The sequence below is a fragment of the Eurypyga helias genome, unplaced genomic scaffold, assembly GCF_000690775.1.
Source record: "Eurypyga helias isolate BGI_N326 unplaced genomic scaffold, ASM69077v1 scaffold10590, whole genome shotgun sequence".
Classification (NCBI taxonomy): domain Eukaryota; kingdom Metazoa; phylum Chordata; class Aves; order Eurypygiformes; family Eurypygidae; genus Eurypyga; species Eurypyga helias.
In genome coordinates, this window is record NW_010226260.1 from 48,447 (window position 1) to 67,038 (window position 18,592).

Below are 18,592 nucleotides of genomic sequence, written 5' to 3' on the forward strand. Positions count from 1 at the left end.
GATAAATTCTAACAAGTCTTACATGCAGCTGAAAGGACTTGTTAGGATTCTGTGAAGAACTTCACCACCTCTGCCACAACCTTTTTTTATACTGTTCAATCCCTACATAGAATGCTTGACTCAATCAAATATATTCTTGAATCATAACCATTAGACTATTTGTTAGTGGGCGGTGCTTGATTCTGAATTTCTTCTGTCCATCTAGTGAGCATGCAGTCTGCATTCAGAGTGTAATAGATCGTTCTTGTGCAGAACTTACTATATTTTCAAGCAGTTTATGCTCTTTGCACATTCTAGTAAGAGGTACTTAAACAGCGTAGGAGAATTTAAGTGAATACTTAGTGATATTTGCAGATTTGATCACAGCTCTTTGTAGTCCTATATTACGCGTAAGTTCTACCAGTGAGAATGGTGATGCTGTGAGTGCACGAGTACTTCAGAGATTGGAGGCTGCATCTGAGAAACGAGTCTTTATTGCTGGCGTTTGGGGTTTAGGAGGGAGGAGCAAGCTTTTAACCTATAAAGAAGCTAGCAGTTAATTTCTAATAGTTTAAGATTGCTGGCAAGAAAATTATTAAAGATCAAAACGTGTATTTTCCTGCTGTACAGTTGCACTGAAATGATGGAGGAAGTTTTTGTAGCAAACCAGCTTTACTGTCACCTTTTTTATGTATCATTCAGTCCCATTGAAGTGGATTTGACAGGTTTGGTGCAAGGTAATGCCCAGCAATAAGTGATCGTTGCTTATGGCTCTCTTCAGTAATGAAGATATATCATCTGTTAATTTTAAAATCACCATACACAGTCACAGTTACTAAGAATAGGCATTCATGCTGTACCATAATCACAGATATAGCTGGACACATTTTAGAAGTTGGTTTCAACAACAGAAGCAACCTTCTTAAAGTCTCTATGCCTTTAAGCAACATAATACATCAATTCGATGCTCGTGAAGAAATGCTGCTTATTTCAAGAAGTAGCTATTTAACATGAGTATAGAAAGACATTGTGGCAAATGTTTAACTACTATAAATACATGCTGTTTCTCATGTACAATTCTCTAACTTCTGTCAGTAATTTTTTTCCAAAATCAAGACATCAGAAGAAAAAAACCCACACAATTTCATTACTGAATCATTTGCAATTCATTATTACTTTCAGCTATACATTTAACATCACACAAGAGGTTTGTCTGATCCACAGCTGTAAAAGTGAACTACTACAGCACGAAAACCAGCATCTCTTTTTAGAAGAGCATCAGCACCCGAGAACAGACGATTGCTTACCTGAAAGCTTTGGGTTAACCTGCAGAAAATGTGTCTTCTTAGCCTTAAAAAGTAGGCAAGGCTTTCACTAGCACTAATGTTACTCCAAAAGAAGGTATAATAGGTCCTTTATATTGTAATTTTCAGGGTTTATACGTAAGAAGTGTGCTGGGTCTGCTCACGTAGGGATAAATAAATAAAAAAAAAAAGGCAGCGCAAACTGAACAGCAGCGAACATACGAAAGTACAAGACCTCTAGTGGCCATAACCTGAAGTTGAGGGAGGTTTCCCTTCTCGAAGTGGTAGACAAAATGGTTGGGTACGACAAACTGCAGCTGGTACTTTGGTAGTGTGTGCCTTTGTTGCCTTTCGGTGTAACAGACGGGTGAGGTTACATCAGAGTTAAACAGGGAATCGGAGCAGGTGGCAATTAAATTCTGGTCAGAGCAGCACAGGAGTCCCTTTTATCAGTTTTAAACCAGATGAAAAGATTCAAGTAAATCTAGAAAATTACTTTGCATGCTCTTCTACGTCATAGTCTCTTATTTTAATAAAAATGCTTAAAGCAGGTTCACTTTTAAAACAACAATTAAAACTTCAGCAAATCATAATTCATCAATAAGGAGGATTCTTCACTGTCTTAAAGGAAAACTGCAAATCATGAAGCTCTCTATTACTGCTTGAGAAGAAACGTTTTTGTGACTTTCAGTAAATTACAGTGAAAACCTGGCATTACAAATAAATCTGCATCTTTCAGCATTTGTGCTTTAGGATTTGGTAAAAATATTTCCTTTTGAGGAAGTTTGAAAAGTTTTGAGAAGAATGCAAGAGTATTCTATGAAAGTTTTAGAGTTCTGTGTAGCTACTTAAACACCTGAGAATGTAAAAAATATGTCTTCTTGCAATATTTCTTCATGTGAATAACCTAAGTTTGTAGCATGATTAGGAAATTTTGATGCTAATATATTTTCTTCTTATGAACTGCCCTTGGAAGAATCCTGGGCAACATCACACGCCTTTTAGGAGTCTTAAGGTAATACTGAGTTGTAGTTTATATTTATATTGTTTTCTTGCCACAATGTGTGTTTCCATGCAGTGTTTCCTAAGTGATGCACCTTTCTCACCAGCCCTTACCCCTTGCCAGGGCAGGTTTTGAATTATCCTTTCCAAGTTCTTAGTATGTTTCTTTCATCTGGGCTTGCAAAGTTTGAATATTACTTTATTTTTACATCTATTAAAGGTTTTATTTGATATTTACAGCTTTAGAAAGAATACAGTCCAGTATCTAGAGCAATACCCTGGATGTCTGTCTGGTTTTCTTTCAGAGTCATTTTGTGGCATGCATGACAGCGATCTTAAACCAGATGAACAACCAGCATTATTCCATTTACATTGAAACTTTTCAGACAAGTTCAGAACTAGTGGTGAGTACAAAATAATCATGGAGGTGAGGTGATATGTAATTATAAGTATTTTATTTCCTGTGAAAAATCAGTAGTCTTGTTTTGGAGTAACGTGTATGATTCTTCCTAGAATGAAGTCTGTTTCTCTATGTTTTCTGCCTCCATGTCATTGTGCAGCCTCCCTCTTGCAATGGAGACCTTGGACAAAGCTGTAATCACAAATTTGGAAAGGTGATGGTGGTGATTACCAATTCTGTTACCAAGGTGGTAATAGACTAATCCAGAATAAGTAATTGGATCTTTGTGTGATATTGTTCTGAGGAGAGAAAAAAAGCCACAACAAAACCAACCCTCAACTAATTGAACCCTCACTCCACGCTTAGCATGTGGTGATCCATTTCCACTTTGCATTTTTACTGTTGAGTCCACTCCTGGTCCAGATAATGTTGTATGCTAAATGCAGTAAATGCCTTATTATTGCAATGCATTATCTTATGCCAGTTGTTTCTGGCATGATTTAACAATACTTAAAGTATATTCTAGTTTGTAACAGTCATCACGATGTTCTAAAAGATTTCAGTAGGCCTGTGTCTATCATTTTATACTCCTCACAGAACTCTGAAATAAGTCTGGGTATTGGCAAAGGTTTTGATTACAGTATCTATAGCTTGTCCATGGAGGTAATATTTCCAGCTGGCAAGATTTGTCCTTTTTCCTTTCTTTCTTAAAGTCACAGTGGTGCCATTAATGAAATACTAGAGATAAATCTTGGGTGGCTTTTGTAATTCTGTATGTGCTTTAGTTTACTTGAAGATGTTAACAATATTTTAACATCAGTTCAGTTTCCAAGCAGATCGGGTACTTTGTCCTAAAAGTTTTAGTAATTCTTGAACTACCAAAACAGATCTGCAGATGAAAAAAAAAAAAGACAAGAGATGAATGTATTCAGTGGGTTTAGCTGTTTGTGAAGGCATTGGTTTGTTGTCTTCTTGTTTTCCCTACCATTTGTCAGCCAAGATTTGTTTTCAAATGATGCTGTTGCGAGCTATTGTTCACTTGGTTCTCGGTAAGTAATATAACAAGGAAGAGTCCAAACTTTGCAGAGTTGCTTGTGAGGTTTTGGTAGTAGATGATGACATTTTAGCTTGCTGCTCTCACAGACTTCTAGGTGACTTGCCTAAAAGTTAAAGGGTAAAACCACATATATGTGCTATACATGAAACAGACCCTGAATGATTAGGTTTATGTTAAATTTATTATATAGTGATCTCTACATATTTTTAGGAAAAGAAATAGTGTTTGTTTTGTTTGAAAACTTTCTGTCAATGCGTTGATTTTTTTAAATTTAGAATACTAAATTTTTGCTAAATGGTCTAAATAAAAATATCCTGTATTTTCCAAATTTATTAATTCTTTACACATAGTGAGACTGCTAATTAATGAAAAATTCAACAGCTTTGCTCCAAAGTACTATAACTTAATTCCATTTATTTCTGGCTTATTTTTTCTTAAGAGCCCAGTGTAATGGCTTTTAGCTTTCATTTGGAATCTGAGACTGCTGTTTCACAGGACTTCAGTTCCAGTCTTGGGTTTACTGCTATCACCAGGAATTTCTGGGAGCAAAGTGGAGCCCTTCATCATAGTTCTTTAATCACAGAAGGGACATGTAAGCTTTGTGTTACACGGTCACAGGTTTATTGTATTTTGTTGTTCTAGGACTTCTTGATGGAAACATTCATAATGTTCAAAGATCTCATTGGAAAGAATGTTTACCCTTCGGACTGGATGGCGATGAGCATGGTGCAGAACAGGTGAAATGGGGACTGATATCAGTGCTTGTGAAAAGTGAACTGGTTTCATATCTTACAAAAAGTTTGTGGTGCAGTCTGAGAAGTCTAAGTGACCCAGCGCAGGGCCGCTAAGATGATGGAGGGCCTGGTGCACCTTCTGCATGAGGAAAGGCTGAGAGGGTGACAGAGCCTGGAACAGCCTGCCCAGAGAGGTGGTGGAGTCTCCTTCCCTGGAGACTTTCCAAGCCCCTGGACTGGTTCCTGTGTGATCTACTCTAGGGGATTCTGCTCTGGCAGGGGGTTGGACTGGATGATCTCTAGAGGTCCCTTCCAACCCCTACCACTCTGTGACTCTGTGAAGATGGTTACATCATTCCTGTTTGGTGAATGTCAAGAAGATCATCATCTGAACTAATTTACTAACAATACATTAAACAGTGAACCTGCCTGTGCTTTAAGTCCACTTACAATGGAAAGGGGGGGGAAAAAAGTATTTACCAGTAAAGTGGAAGTACATAGCTGATTTCCATGTTGAAAGTCATCAGAAGCCAAACTGTAAATGGCCTGTTGAATCTTAAATGCATAATTTCTGCAGAGGGTTAGAATGTCTTCACTAATAACGTCAGGAAGTTCGTTGCAGTGCAGGAGTTACGAAATAACAGTTTTCTTTCAAAATGATATGGTTGCTCGGATTGCTAAAAGGTCTGATGATAAAGACCAAATCTTTGAGTGTGCTATTTGTAGGAGGAGGTTGGATCCACGGTGCTTACTGTAGGTCATATCACTGAGGACTTGTTTTGCTATACTACAGATCATTAGGGGTTTCTTCGTGATTACTTCAAACTTAAGTATAATGCCTCTGTAGATCAAGATGCAACTAAGCAAAACTATAATCAAATTTATCATGCCCCCTGTTGTTTACTCTATGAGCGCTTGCTGTTAATAAGAAACCCTTGAGTACTGTTATAATATAAAGTTGACTGAAGGAAATACCTTGTGGACATAATCTCTGCGGGTTGTACATCTTTACCCACAGCTATAATCTGTCTGTTTTGGTATCACCATAAATGATGGTGGGATAAACAAGGTGTTGTTTCATCTCTGTTAAGCCACAGGACCACTGTCATCTTGATGTTAGGATTGCAGGTATTGTAAGTGAAATTTCCCATCATGCGGGTTTTGCTGCCACATAAGTTCTTTTCAGTTTGTCATTTCCATATCATGTGATACTGAATTGGAAAGAACAGAAGTGATCTTTGTGCACCTCCACAACTGGTGATGGGTTTAGACAGCTGGCTTCAGCCAGCATATCACAGATGGACTCCTTCAGAATATCTTTGAAATATTGCTTCTCTGAAGAGGGCGGAAATGTTCTTCCCTTGGGGTGTGAATTTTGTTGTTTATTATGGGCATCAGGTAGAAACGAAAGGTTTTGGCAACAAGGAAAGGCCAGTATATGTAGGGCACAGGATGGGCTGTGTGAGGATTTATTTCCTAATAATTGCTCCTAGCCCTTCTGAAGTACAGACTCTTCTGTTTTTGTGTCTCTAGTCTATAACAGAGGAAAGCAAGGGAGGGACTGAGAATGCAGGGTAAAACACATGACTGCTCTAAAGAGTTAGCTGGTTCAGTTTGTTGGTGGAACCTGTAGAAGAGGAAGAGTTGCCTCAAACTTTGAACACATGAAGGTTTTACAAGCACCTGCATATGTAGAAGAAATTGAACAAAAAGTAGGTGTGAGCATGTGACCATCGTACCTTGATTTTTTAAATTTTTTTAATTTTATTTGCTTGATTACCTTCTCTTAATACTTGGTGGAAGTTGTGGCTAAGAATCTCACTGCAAGGGATCTGGATTTGTGGAAAAAAATTTATTCACATTTAAAAAATTCATTTGCGTGTTATCTTAAGGGCTGAACTTACTCTTGATTCTTGTTGTCAAAGTAACACTCAGGGTTGGTGTGCTGCGTTGGCTTATGAAGCCAATGCTTTCTCTATTTTGAGCAAGACTTCTGCTGATGAGGTGGACTTTGATCATCGGTACTAACACTACTTTAGTTTTGTTGAAGTGGCAGTAACATTGAGTTTTCTAGCAGTCACAGGGAGTGTAGTCCAAGAATTAAGTCTCAAAGATGCGTAGGTTCCAATTAACTTTAAGTCCACAGACACTGTTTGTTTGAAATGCCGGAGTTATGTAATTTGTTCTTCCAGTGTTTCAATATTGAAAAGGCGAGAACAGAGGATACTTCATGAGATTGAAAATCTCTTGGGACTATTTGGACTTAAGGAAAAGATTTGCTAGGAAAATTTACAACGTTATGATATCAAAATTTGATAGTGGATAAATTCACATCTAGGATTTGAGTAGAATGGCATTGAATGAGAAGGTTTTCTTTTGTGTTCCATGATTCAAAGTAAGGATTATGCCTCTAGTGGGGAGTGGTGATGGCATTGAGGGCTTCGGTGCCTAAACCTCTCTTTCTGTCACTCATGTACACTAATGTTCATGCAGAGACATTGCTAACCCCCCTGTTGAGATGGGCAGATTCCTGTATGCTGGTGGATATGTTCATTCCAGGTAATATTTTGTAGACGATAGTAGTTTCATCCCACTTGTTTCTCTGTCTGAGCCAGTCTTTGGCCTATAAAGGTAAATTCTAATTCTCTGCCCATTCTTATGTTGTTGCTGCTGCAATTTGGGATTATTTTCAATGTCATATGGGTTACTATTAAAAAGTATAAAATTATACTTTAAATTATTATTTTTAAAATTATTTTTTCAGTATACTAATTAGTAAAAAATTAACCTAATAGCCTTCTATTTTAGGTGAGCAGATCAAACTTTTCATAGTTAAACTCTCTCTCTTATCTACAAAATGCTGTTGACGTGCATTATTCACCAGTATAGGATTTTTTTAAGTCTATGGGGGCAGGGGAAGTGTCAGTCCTTGTTCGAAGAATACGCCTTTGGGGCATGCTTGGGGGTGCCTCAGTTTCTCTAGGTAGAAATTAATCTGTGGTACTGCCAACATGTCGATAATGCCTCCTAATGACTCTGAACTTTGTGGGACAGTTTGGTCCAGACAGGCTTTGTCGCTCTGAACCTCCTCCTGTGTGGGACAAGTCACATAAAAATGTTTGAAGAAAGAAGTCAGCATTAAAAAAAAGGCTTAGAAGCTATTTAACAGTGCTTCTGTAAACATATTGCTTGCCTAAAATGATTTGGCACTGATTATACTCTCTGATTATGCTGCTGTTCCCCAGATTACACAAGGAAATGAGTTATTGATCTCACTTGCATGTCTTAATTTTACATTATGTCAACAACTAGGAGGGGGGATTTTTGTTATCAGACTTCATAGAAATGTTGAGGTGTTTGTTTGTGTCTTTTTTGAGGGGGAGGGTGTTCTGTGAAATAGATGGAAAAGTGATTTGGCTTTCTAGATTTGCCTTATTACCATGCTTTACTCCAAACCAGAGAAGCACAGGGGGTCAGGCTGGGGTCTCTTACAGTAGCAGTGAGAGAAGAAAGGGAAGAAAGAAAACCCACACGACAGAAAGTGTTAGCACAGCTGAGGTTTGCATCGTTAATTCACCTGTTCTGAGTAGGAGGCTACATGCAGGCCTTTTTGTGCCCTGAAGGACATATTTTACCTTAAGATTCTTTTCTTTATGAATTTGCAAAAACATTAGTTCCAGCCTGTAAGGCAAGTCTATTGTGTAACCGAGCCCGTGGCAGAACGGAGTTGGCACTTCTTCCCTCTGGGCATTCAACAAAGCCTGACAGTCTCCCCCGGATTATCTCTTGTATTTTGTACCCAGCAGGAAAAGTGGGCATTGGAGGGATTTTGCTGTAGGATATACTGCAGTACAGAAATGTACAGTCAGAGTACATTTTGTTTAGAGACAGAGGAGAGGGAAGGGTTTAACTAGTACTGCAAGTTTGGTCCTGTTTGTGGGTAAAAGGAGTTCCTGATGTGCAGACAACTAATTACGCTTCTACATACATATTGAAAGACTAACAGTGCATGTGTGATATCAGGGATATTTCTACTAAATGTTGGTTGTCTGGCATAGAAGGGCAGAACAATGAGAAAATTACTTCTTTGAAGGCCATGGGTTTGTTTGTTATTGTTTTTTGGTTGGTTGGTTGGTTTGGGGTTTTTTTTGGGGGGTTGTTTTGGGGTTTTTTTTAGAGAAAGAGAGAGCATGCCATCTGCGAAGGGAGATGCTTCTGTCCAAAGGGAAGGGAGAATGGACACATTCATGTTGAGGAGAAACTGTGGTAGGAGCATTGAAAGAATGAGAGTAGAATCTTAGTTGACTGAACTTACTTCGTCAAGCTTTCCTGTGTCAGGATAAAATGATTTAATTCAATTTACTAAGTCATCGTTATACATAACGTGCAGTTTGCCCTCAAAACATGTTCTGATTCCCAAGGCCCATTTGAAGGAGGCAGAGGCTGTATGTGCCAGTGTCACTGGACTGGGACTACTCTATTAGCAACTGAGAAACAAAAAGTGGAATGAACTACTTTTTTTGGGGGTTTTTTCCCCCTTCTTCCATTAACAGCAAGATGGGAAGAACACTTTTTTGTGGCCTGCTAGATGGGGCAAAACACTTCGGGAAATAGTAAAATCCTTATTGAGGTCATGGGGATATAATATCTGAGTTATTTTTGTGATCCTCCACTGTAGATTTAATTAACTTTTGTTCTAATGAGAGTTGCTTTCTGCACACTTCTTACTAGTTGCTACTGCTGGTATGTGCACTTTATTACACTTGTGATAGTTAGACTAATGGCTTTTAGTTTATTAAAAGCAGTAACTCTTAGATACATGGCATTAGTGGGGAAATGCTTTGCTGGTTTAGGTAATACCATGTAGTCTGCTTATCTCTCAGCTGGTCATAATTTTAATTTAGAGGCACATAATTCCTCCCAGGAAATTCCTGTTCCGTATTGTCAACATGAAGTGCACAGGGAGTCAGATTGGCTGAATAAAAGAAATGGCTGGAGGTTAGCAACTAAAGGGAAGTATTCACATCCCTCCTTCTGTTCCTCTGGGCTGTGAAATGCTTATTGCTCAGATAGAGTTTGAAAGTATTTCTTTTTATCATTGGTACTTGGAATCAGTTTTGGTTAGTGTCCAGTCTGTAGTAGCTTAGTAAGCACTTTCATTGTTTGTGTGTCCATTTGAGTTGTTTTCTGAACCTTGTTGACATTAATTTTTATATTATATTGTTGACATTATTTTTTATATTGTTGACATTATTTGTTCAAGGCCAGGCTGGATGAGGCTTGGAGCAACCTGGTCTAGTGGAAGGTGTCCCTGCCCATGGCAGGGGGGTTGGAACTGGATGGTCTTTAAGGTCCCTTCCAACCCAAACCATCCTGTGATTCTATGATATTTAGATATTCTGATATTTTAAAAGAAAAGGTAACAGTTTTTCACCACTATGTTTCAAGGTCAGATCCTACTTACTGAATAGCTCATGTGAAATAACACTGTAGGGTATTTTCTAACGCGAGTAGTTAGGCTTTTTCTAAAATATGTTTTCATTACCTTTATATCCAAGTGTTTTCAGACATTTGTCAGAGTCAAGCGTTCCCCAGCCCTCTTTTAAGTCCATCTTGAAAGGTTTAGCACTGCAGGTATTTGGCGAAACAGCTGGAAATCTTGCCAATTTTCTTTCTTTATACATACTAAAAATAGCTGCTTCTTTGCTGATGAGCTGCTTTGTAACACCCTCAAGACCTGCTTCTCATGTAGCTCACATGTTGTAGCAGCATTATTAATTCAGCAAAATCTCATTATGGCTTCAAATTGGTGCCACCTGCACCCCCAAGTACTTAATTTCTCAGACTGCCGGGAACTATAGATTCCCTTGGTATCGTTAGGTCCCAGCTGACCAGTAAAATAAGGCAGAGTAAGCTCCTATTCGTCACCTAGCAAGGGACTGTTGGCGTTTCTTTTTAAGGGACAGAAGGGATTCCAGACCTGGGCTTTGTCATAGATCATTCGTGGCTCCGTTAAACACGACTTCTGAAAACCACGTTTTGCACACTATATGTATGCATGTTTCTGAACAACTCTACTGTTAAATAGAAAAAGTTCTTTTCAGGAGAACTAGCTGCTTAGACTGTTGTCCTGTGAAACTCGACAAAATGTGCATTCTGAGAAGATGGCATTTTTAAAGTTGTAGTCTCAGTCTTTAACTAACAAGCACACGGAACAAATTTGGTGGCTGTTGGGCTGATTTTTCTTTTACGTTTTCTGAAGAGAAAACCTGAACGCCTGCTAGTCACAATTTAAGCATATTATTCAAGAATGGTATTTATGATAGTTTGGGGGAGAAGGGAGACTAAGCACAGTTGGCAGAAGGTGGGGAAGCATGCCTTTTTCAAGCAAGAAGCTTAAGTATTTATGGGAGAGATGCTACAAACTCTGTTTCTGCTACCAACTCACTAGATTTCCTAGAATATCTTGGAAGGGAAAAAAAAAATACCAAATTAGTTCAAATATTAGAACTGATTCTCGGTTGTCCATCTGTCTGCAGATGGAAATGAAACCGTGTCGTATTTTCAAGTTTTAGAAGTATTGGTCTGTGTGATGTGTGTATGGATGTCAGTGGGCATTGTGGCTATTCACAGACACCAACAGACCTCTCTATACACAGGGTACACAAATGCAGTTCATTAGAGTACACGTTAGCCTTTGCTCCAGCTGGTGCTGTATTATTGTCTTCAGTTTAGAATGAATGTGATGAGATTTTAAAATCAAGAATGCCATTTTAATTAGGACAATAAGAAAAAAAATCTTCAACTGTAATTCTTGGATTATTAATGTGAAGTGTTTCTGTGCTCATAGGAAAGCAGAAGAAAACTCAGATTTATTCTATCCAGCTATGCTTTAACAGCTTGCATAAAACTTTGCCTGGCTTATTATTTGTCTTTCAGAGAATAAAAAAGGGCTTTTATGTATTTAAACCTAAGAGGAAAAAAAATACAAGTAGTTTAGGTAATTTTAACTCTTGTTTATCAAAGATCGTAGAATCACAGAATGGTTTGGGTTGGAAGGGACCTTAAAGACCATCTAGTCCCAACACCACTGCCATGGGCAGGGACACCTTCCACTAGACCAGGTTGCTCCAAGCCTCATCCAGCCTGGCCTTGGGCACTCCCAGGGATGGGGCATCCGCAGCTTCTCTGGGCAACCTGTCCCAGTGCCTCCCCACCCTCTCCGGGAAGAACTTCTTCTTGATATCCAATCTAAACCTCCCCACTTTCCATTTAAACCCGTTACCCCTTGTCCTGTCACTACAGGCCCTTGTAAAAAGTCCCCCCCAGCTCCCTTGTAGCCCCTGCAGGCACTGGAAGGTGCTATAAGGTCTCCCTGGAGCCTTCTCTTCTCCAGGCTGAACACCCCCAACTCTCTCAGCCTGTCCCCATAGCAGAGGGGCTCCAGCCCTCTGATCATCTCCGTGGCCTCCTCTGGACTCGCTCCAAGTGGTCAATATCCTTCTGATGTTGGGGCTCCACAGCTGGACGCAGCACTCCAGGTGGGGTCTCACCAGAGCAGAGTACAGGGGCAGAATCCCCTCCCTCGACCTGCTGGCCACACTTCTCCGGATACGGTTGGCCTTCTGGGCTGCCAGCGCACACTGACATGTATTGGGAGTTAAGATTCATTTATGTAACTACGGTTGGATGACAGCATTGCAGTTTATTTTGCACAAATAAGGCAGAATTTAAAAGGCTGGTTTGTTGTATCCAAGTAACTCCTTTCTTTGGTCTGGTTTTCCCATGGCAACTTTAACTGGCCTAGGCATGCTTGCCAGAAATGCAGTTGTTTTTCTCAAGGGTTTGGATTTTCAGGGGTCAGGATGTGTTTACACATCGGGTTATGGCATGTGGCAGAGCTTTGTAATTTTAATATGTGAAAAAGTATTTTAAGCAAGAAGTATAAATATCTAATGAAAATATTTTTTATATGCATGGGCCCAGAAGGGTGAATGAAGTATTTTAACAAGTTCCAACGGTTTGTAGTGCTTAGTTGTGCTTTAATTGTGTCCTTGGACAGTTTGCTTTTGCAATGAGAATAAAAACGTCCTTGCTGAAGTGCAATTTCCCTGTTAATAAAACGTCACTTTCAGAGGCAAAAGACATGTTATTTATTTGTTTATTGTTTTTTCTTGCTGGGGTATTTGGTACACACTGTCTCAGTATTCTCCGATGTGTATCTTTCCGTTAACTCTAGGTAAGCCTGTTTCCTAGTTGCCTTTCTCAGTCACTACAAAAGTCGGTACTTGCAGTAGGGCAAATGGCATAAGGTTAGTCCTTGGGAGATGGAATAAGGCAGATGAAGAGAAGAGGCAGTTGTTTCAGCGTGGGTTGTAAATGTACTTCTACGAAGAGTTACACTTCCAGCTGTGGCTGGTATGTCTGACTGAGCCACTTACTGCTTTGCTGTCAGTTACAAGCCCAGCCGAGAAGGTCTCTTCCATCTGTAGGTGTCTGAGCCTGGCTGTGCCTGATGTAACCCTACTTTTCAATTATTTGCACCTTTCCAGCACCAACTACTACATACAGGATGCTTATCCTTCACTAACTCTGAATGTTGCTTGTAGTTACCCATGTTGTGGAATTACCTGTGTTTCTAGAATTGAAACATATATGTGATGACTGCAGCAGACCATCCACTCAGCAAGATAGGAGGTTGGTATCGTGGTCATGGTACACAGTGGATGCCTGTTAGGTTTTGACTGCAGTCATTTAGTCTCTTATCTAAAATGCAGAGAGAAAACATGCTGTGACATGATACCTATTTCCCACTGCACAGTGTCTCATCTTGGTATCGACTACTGGGATGCTCCTGCTTCTAGAGTATGAGCTTTCTTGAACTGAAAGCAAAGTCTTGAGTGAAGAGAGCATCTCAGCACAGAACAGCTTCTTGTTACTTCGATGTTTTCAGAAAGTCAGGAAGATAAACTGTTATTTTTGCTAGATGCAACTTTCACTTCCATATAGAAATCTCCTAAGGTTCTTCTCTGTGTGACCTGTTATAAATTAATTTTTGTGTGTTTTCAAGTATTTTAATTTTACTAAAACATTTGCGGATTAAGACAATGAGTAGTATTTTCCACTCTGTAGAACATACGTGCAAATCAGTAAAAAAATAATGGAGATTTTACCCACATAAACTGTTTAAATAAGTCACTACAGAAAATACTGAAAATACAAATCCAGTATTCATAATTTTCATCAGGTATTGTAAATGCTATTGAGCAATCTTTCAGTGTTCCTCCTTCTGACAAGTAGCTTTGGCCAGCTTTTCATATCTTAAGAGAGATTTTCAGGAAATTAAATATACACAATTTTATCATACTTAACAATATTTTGAGCAGTTAGTTTCATATTTTTAAGCAGCAAGACCACAAAATAACCCTGCTGGTGTATTATGCTTTTGCTGCATAATGATTTTTTAAAAAGTCGTAAGCTGCTGACTCAGTGCAACTTCTTTTGCACTGATACAGTTTTGGTTGTAAAGCAGTAAGCTCAAGTGAGCACCAATTAGGCAAGAGGCAGAGGCATAGTTGTCTGTACCTGTAATTACAGATTGTATTTTTAGCTTCAGAAAACCATAAAGATAAAGAAATTATGGATTCTAGACAAAAGGCATTCATTTGCTAAATATTTTCAATGAGAATACCTGAAGAATCAAAGTACATGTACTATTTTAAACTTAAATGCAGGTACAGAGAAGGGATTTCAAATCCAACAAATACAGTGCAAAACCATTTTATGATTCTGTGAAATACCAAAAGCTTATGTAACAGGGTAAAAGGAAAAAAAAAAAAAAGGGCCCAAATCCTGCATTTTGTCTTTAGAGTTTAATGGTGAGATTATGAATGAAATACAGAGCGAAACACAAATAACAAACAAACCAGAGGTAGCATTATCCACAGTGTCACCCATCAGTTTCATGTAATTCTCCAGTTCATGTGTGAAATAATAAAAGTATTTCTAGAAATAGGCCCTGGAACCGTCCATGACACCGGTTACCAAAGTATCACCTCTGCAGCATTCTCAGACGTTTAGAAATGAAGATTAAATGGTATGTACCGATATTATAGTAAGTGTAAATTAGTGTCAGCAGGTGAAAAACAAAAATCAGTGGAAGAATAGAGAAGGTTTTTCACAATATGAATTCAAACTTTGCTCAACAGTGAACACCATGGGAGTTTTTCTTAGTGTACAGCATCCTGAATTATCCATGTTAAGGCATTACACCCATGTTTACTAACTGGCTTTCAGCTTTGCATCTTATTCCCAGATCTGATGTACTGCCCAAGACACCATACGATTTTTAATTTTATTTTTTTAAATTCAGAGTATTTCTACTCTGCAAACAATTATCTGGAATGCACAAAGAAGGAAAGTAGACTGAATTGAGAAGATGCTCACAGTGTATGAAAAAAATACTGAAAATACCTTCCAAACTAAGTTACTTACATCACAGTCCATTATGACACTTTCTGTACACTTAGTTTTAAAGCTACGAAGTTTCTTAAAGCATGCTAAACATCACGTATTCAAAAGAGTTTGGCATATTTATGTACCTAATATGCAGTTTTGAAGGTGTATTTTGATTCCTAAATGGGAGATAAGCAGTCTTCAAAACATGCTTGAGGTAGATGCTGAAGGAAAAGCTACGTACAAAGAGACTGTTGGCAAAGTCCAGAGATCTCAAATGGAAACTTGAGTTGTATAGCATCAAAGTGATTGCTCGTTCTTGCCTTTCTCTAGGTATTGCTTTTGTACTTCTGTCAAATTAACTCTGATACATTACAGCATGTATTATTTCTTATGCTTGGCATAGCTATTCAAGGTAAATTTTCAAATAATACTAATAAAGAAAATGAATTGTACATAACACACAGTTTGTAATTGAGACAAGTGAAGCTGGATAGCAGTTATTTTTTAAGCAGTTATTTTCTGACCATGCCATTTGCATAAACTCTCTGGCTGTACATTGGAAAAGAATTTAGGAAAATGGCAATCGCTTTTATTTGAATTCAGTATGAATGTAAAAAAAAATATTCTTCAGTCTATAGAGATAAGAATTTGACACAGGGGAGAAATATATTTAAATTATATTACTTTCTTTGTACCATTGGCCATATTTTCCAGTTACCATGGAAGTGGATTGCTTCCTAAGTGTTGTGATTATTGTGCTCTTAATAACTAGGTTTCGCATAGCTACAAGGTTTTTAAATAGTGTTTCCATCTTGCATTGCCCTTCATTTCTAAATCAATGATAGCTTGCCACTTTATTAGGAGATAATTTCTGCTGCTGCTCTGTAAAGATTTTTTGTTATTATCTTTTCACCTGTTTTTTCAGGCTTTCTACTGCTGCTCTGTTTCGGTCACCAAAATAGTAGATGTGTATTTTTAATCTCTCCTCTCACACTGATTGCTTATCTGGTCTCTCTTCTGTGCATTTCATATTTTCCAAGTTTAATTTAAGATTGCTGATCACTGTTTCAGTTGTTGACCATGATCAGCATTCGGAATTGGGACTGACCTGCCGTGCTAGTCTCCTCTTTATTTAACATGGCTTCTTCTAGATTTGCACGCAAGAAGAGGAAAGATGGGAGAAGCCCACAAGAGAATAAGTTGACCTCAGCTCCTTTGTGCTTGCTACATGTTAAAATATCTATCAGGTGGCTTCTGCAAAGCAGTTTGAGGATGCTAATACGAAGTCAACATAAATTTTTTGGGAGTATTATTTCAGCTCTGGTATTGCCTACTCCAGATCTCATATAATTGGCACGCTGGCAAGAACATGCCTATCAGAACTCAGAAAAGATGTTCAAAAAAATAGTCAGTGCATCTTCTAAGCTTAGAAAGAGCTGCCCTTAACTTCCTCATCTGCTCAGGCAGAGGTTTCACTGGTGAAAGCACTAATTGATCAGCCTTTGGGGATTACACACGCACAAAAAAGTCTGCCGAACTGAAGTTAGTGTAACTTCTTCTGACTTTAAGTTGTGGAACAAATTCTCTGAAGGAAAAGCACTTAGGGTTTGTGAGTTGTTGTTCTGTGATTTAAAAACCGCTCGTGTCTTCATTGGTTTTCAGACGTGATTTTTTAAAAAAATATATATTCCAGCATTTTAATGGTTTCTTTCAGTAAGAGCTTTCACAACAACACAGGAAATAATATTCTTCTGAAGCTTATCTCTGTTCTTCTGTGTCTGATTATCCAGTAGAAGTTTGCAATTGATTGGTTTTTTCCCACCTGTCATTACATCAGCGTAATCACAGCTTTAGACGACATAGCAAACATGAGTTTGAGCTGCTGCTCATAAATATTGAAGGGAATGAATTCAGCCTTCACCTCAGTATCTGGATTAATCATCTCAAAGTTGAAGCAGTGAACTCCCAAATTTTGGTCGTTTGAAGCTGAAAAGACATTGAAGAGCATCTCACTGCTGTTGGACCCCTGCTTTAAAAGAATTCATGTGTAAGAGTCTGAGGAAAGGTCAGTTCATCATTTTGAGAATCAGTACCTGATTTAGGCACCTTTCCCAACATAGGTTTGTGGACTAAGAAGTGTTCTATATCTGAAACTGGGTGCAAGAAAAGGCCAGTTTTTACAAAGGCACCTGAGAACAGGCAATGACAATTTAGGGTTTGGGGGTTTATTTTGTTTTTTTTCACTGTAATCATCTCTTTGTTTTATGCTGCAAGAAGCCGATGCTCTAATTCTAACTTGTTTGCTCAAAATAACTTGGGAGTTCTAGATCTTTATTTTAGGTTTATCACTTATTTGCACTTCAAAAGCAAGGACAATGTGCAGACCTATTTTACTGTTAAATAGGGAGTCATCATCTTCTGCAGAATAGCCTTGAAATCCTACTTTAATTAACAACATGTTGTTTATGAATACAAAATTGTTTCTTTGCTCTATCTCAGTCCCTCTGTTTCATTTTGTTTGAGGGAAAATCGGTTTGAAATCAAATTTATATCTTAGGATGTGTTAGAAATTTTCAGCTTTGTCTGTCTTAAAATTATTTATATATGTTGCTTACAGTGCTGTTCCATCCCTATTTAATACACGCGTCTCAAGTGTTTGAAACCAAGTACAGCTGCACAAGATTCTATTCACTGGGCTTTCTTTGAAGCCAAAATGTGAAAGAAATTTCTCTGACAATACAATAAAGCAAAGCAGAAGCAGCGGGAAATTTAGAAAGGTAAAGGAGATAGCAGCAGTTGAACCATGGCAATTCTGTTGCTGTCCTAAGCCAAAATCTTGCCTTTTTATACCCGGATTAAGCCCAGAGACTCAGGCCTTTGAAGATCATCCATAAATATTCAGGCCCAAGAGACTGGTATGAACTAGAAGCATCAGTCCCTATAGATGCAGGAATTGTCATGGAAATTATTATGGGTAAAGGAATTTCCACAATTGTAGATCTGTTATTTAAACCGGTGAGAACTTAATGCCATATTAAGTGACTGTAGAAAAGTTGTCATAACTGAACACCTGAAAGAACATATTTATAGCCCTGTACAATGATTAAAATCAAGGGAAAATGTGACAGGAGGAGAATGTTAAACAGACAAATCACCTAATGACATTATCTGAGAAATCAAGTCCTTTGGGCTGTCTAGATCACTCCAAACTTGCAAAACAAAACTAAGCAGCAGTCCCCAAGTTGAGAGAAAAGGTGAGCTCCAACGGACTGTTACAGAAGCAAGGGAAATTATACTACACTGTGGCCAGGTAATCCCTTTCCGTGATGTTTCTCAGTAAGTTCTTCTGAAGTCAGACAGTACATATTGTGTTTTTCTGAGCTGTTCTGGGAACACTTTTTTACCATTTCTTTTCTAGCTGTATCTTCTCGATTATGTCGGTTGATAACTGATGATGTGAATAATCATGTAAGGAATGATGGCTTCTCCAATCAAGTTACTTTAACTCTCTCCTCTTGGAGCAATGTTTAGTTCTTTCCATAGGAATATGCTGTCAGTAATAATTAAAATAATATTTTCTTTAGTTTTCATCAAAATCTCAGTGTTTTATGAATTTCTTTTTAACTTTCCACTTGTGGCTAGTTAATCAATACCCCTT

General features: G+C 38.3%; 1 protein-coding gene across 1 annotated transcript in view; it reads left to right on the forward strand.

The window, feature by feature from the left end:
* The window catches only part of DOCK2 (dedicator of cytokinesis 2), a gene marked incomplete at its 5' end in the record, with an annotated part of 121,592 nt that overhangs the window by 44,153 nt on the left and 58,847 nt on the right, over nucleotides 1–18,592 (forward strand). The window contains 2 exons of the mRNA XM_010152277.1: nucleotides 2,591–2,689; nucleotides 4,385–4,479. Of these exons, the coding sequence (XP_010150579.1) occupies nucleotides 2,591–2,689; nucleotides 4,385–4,479 (194 nt within the window). The remainder of the gene's footprint in view (nucleotides 1–2,590; nucleotides 2,690–4,384; nucleotides 4,480–18,592) is intronic.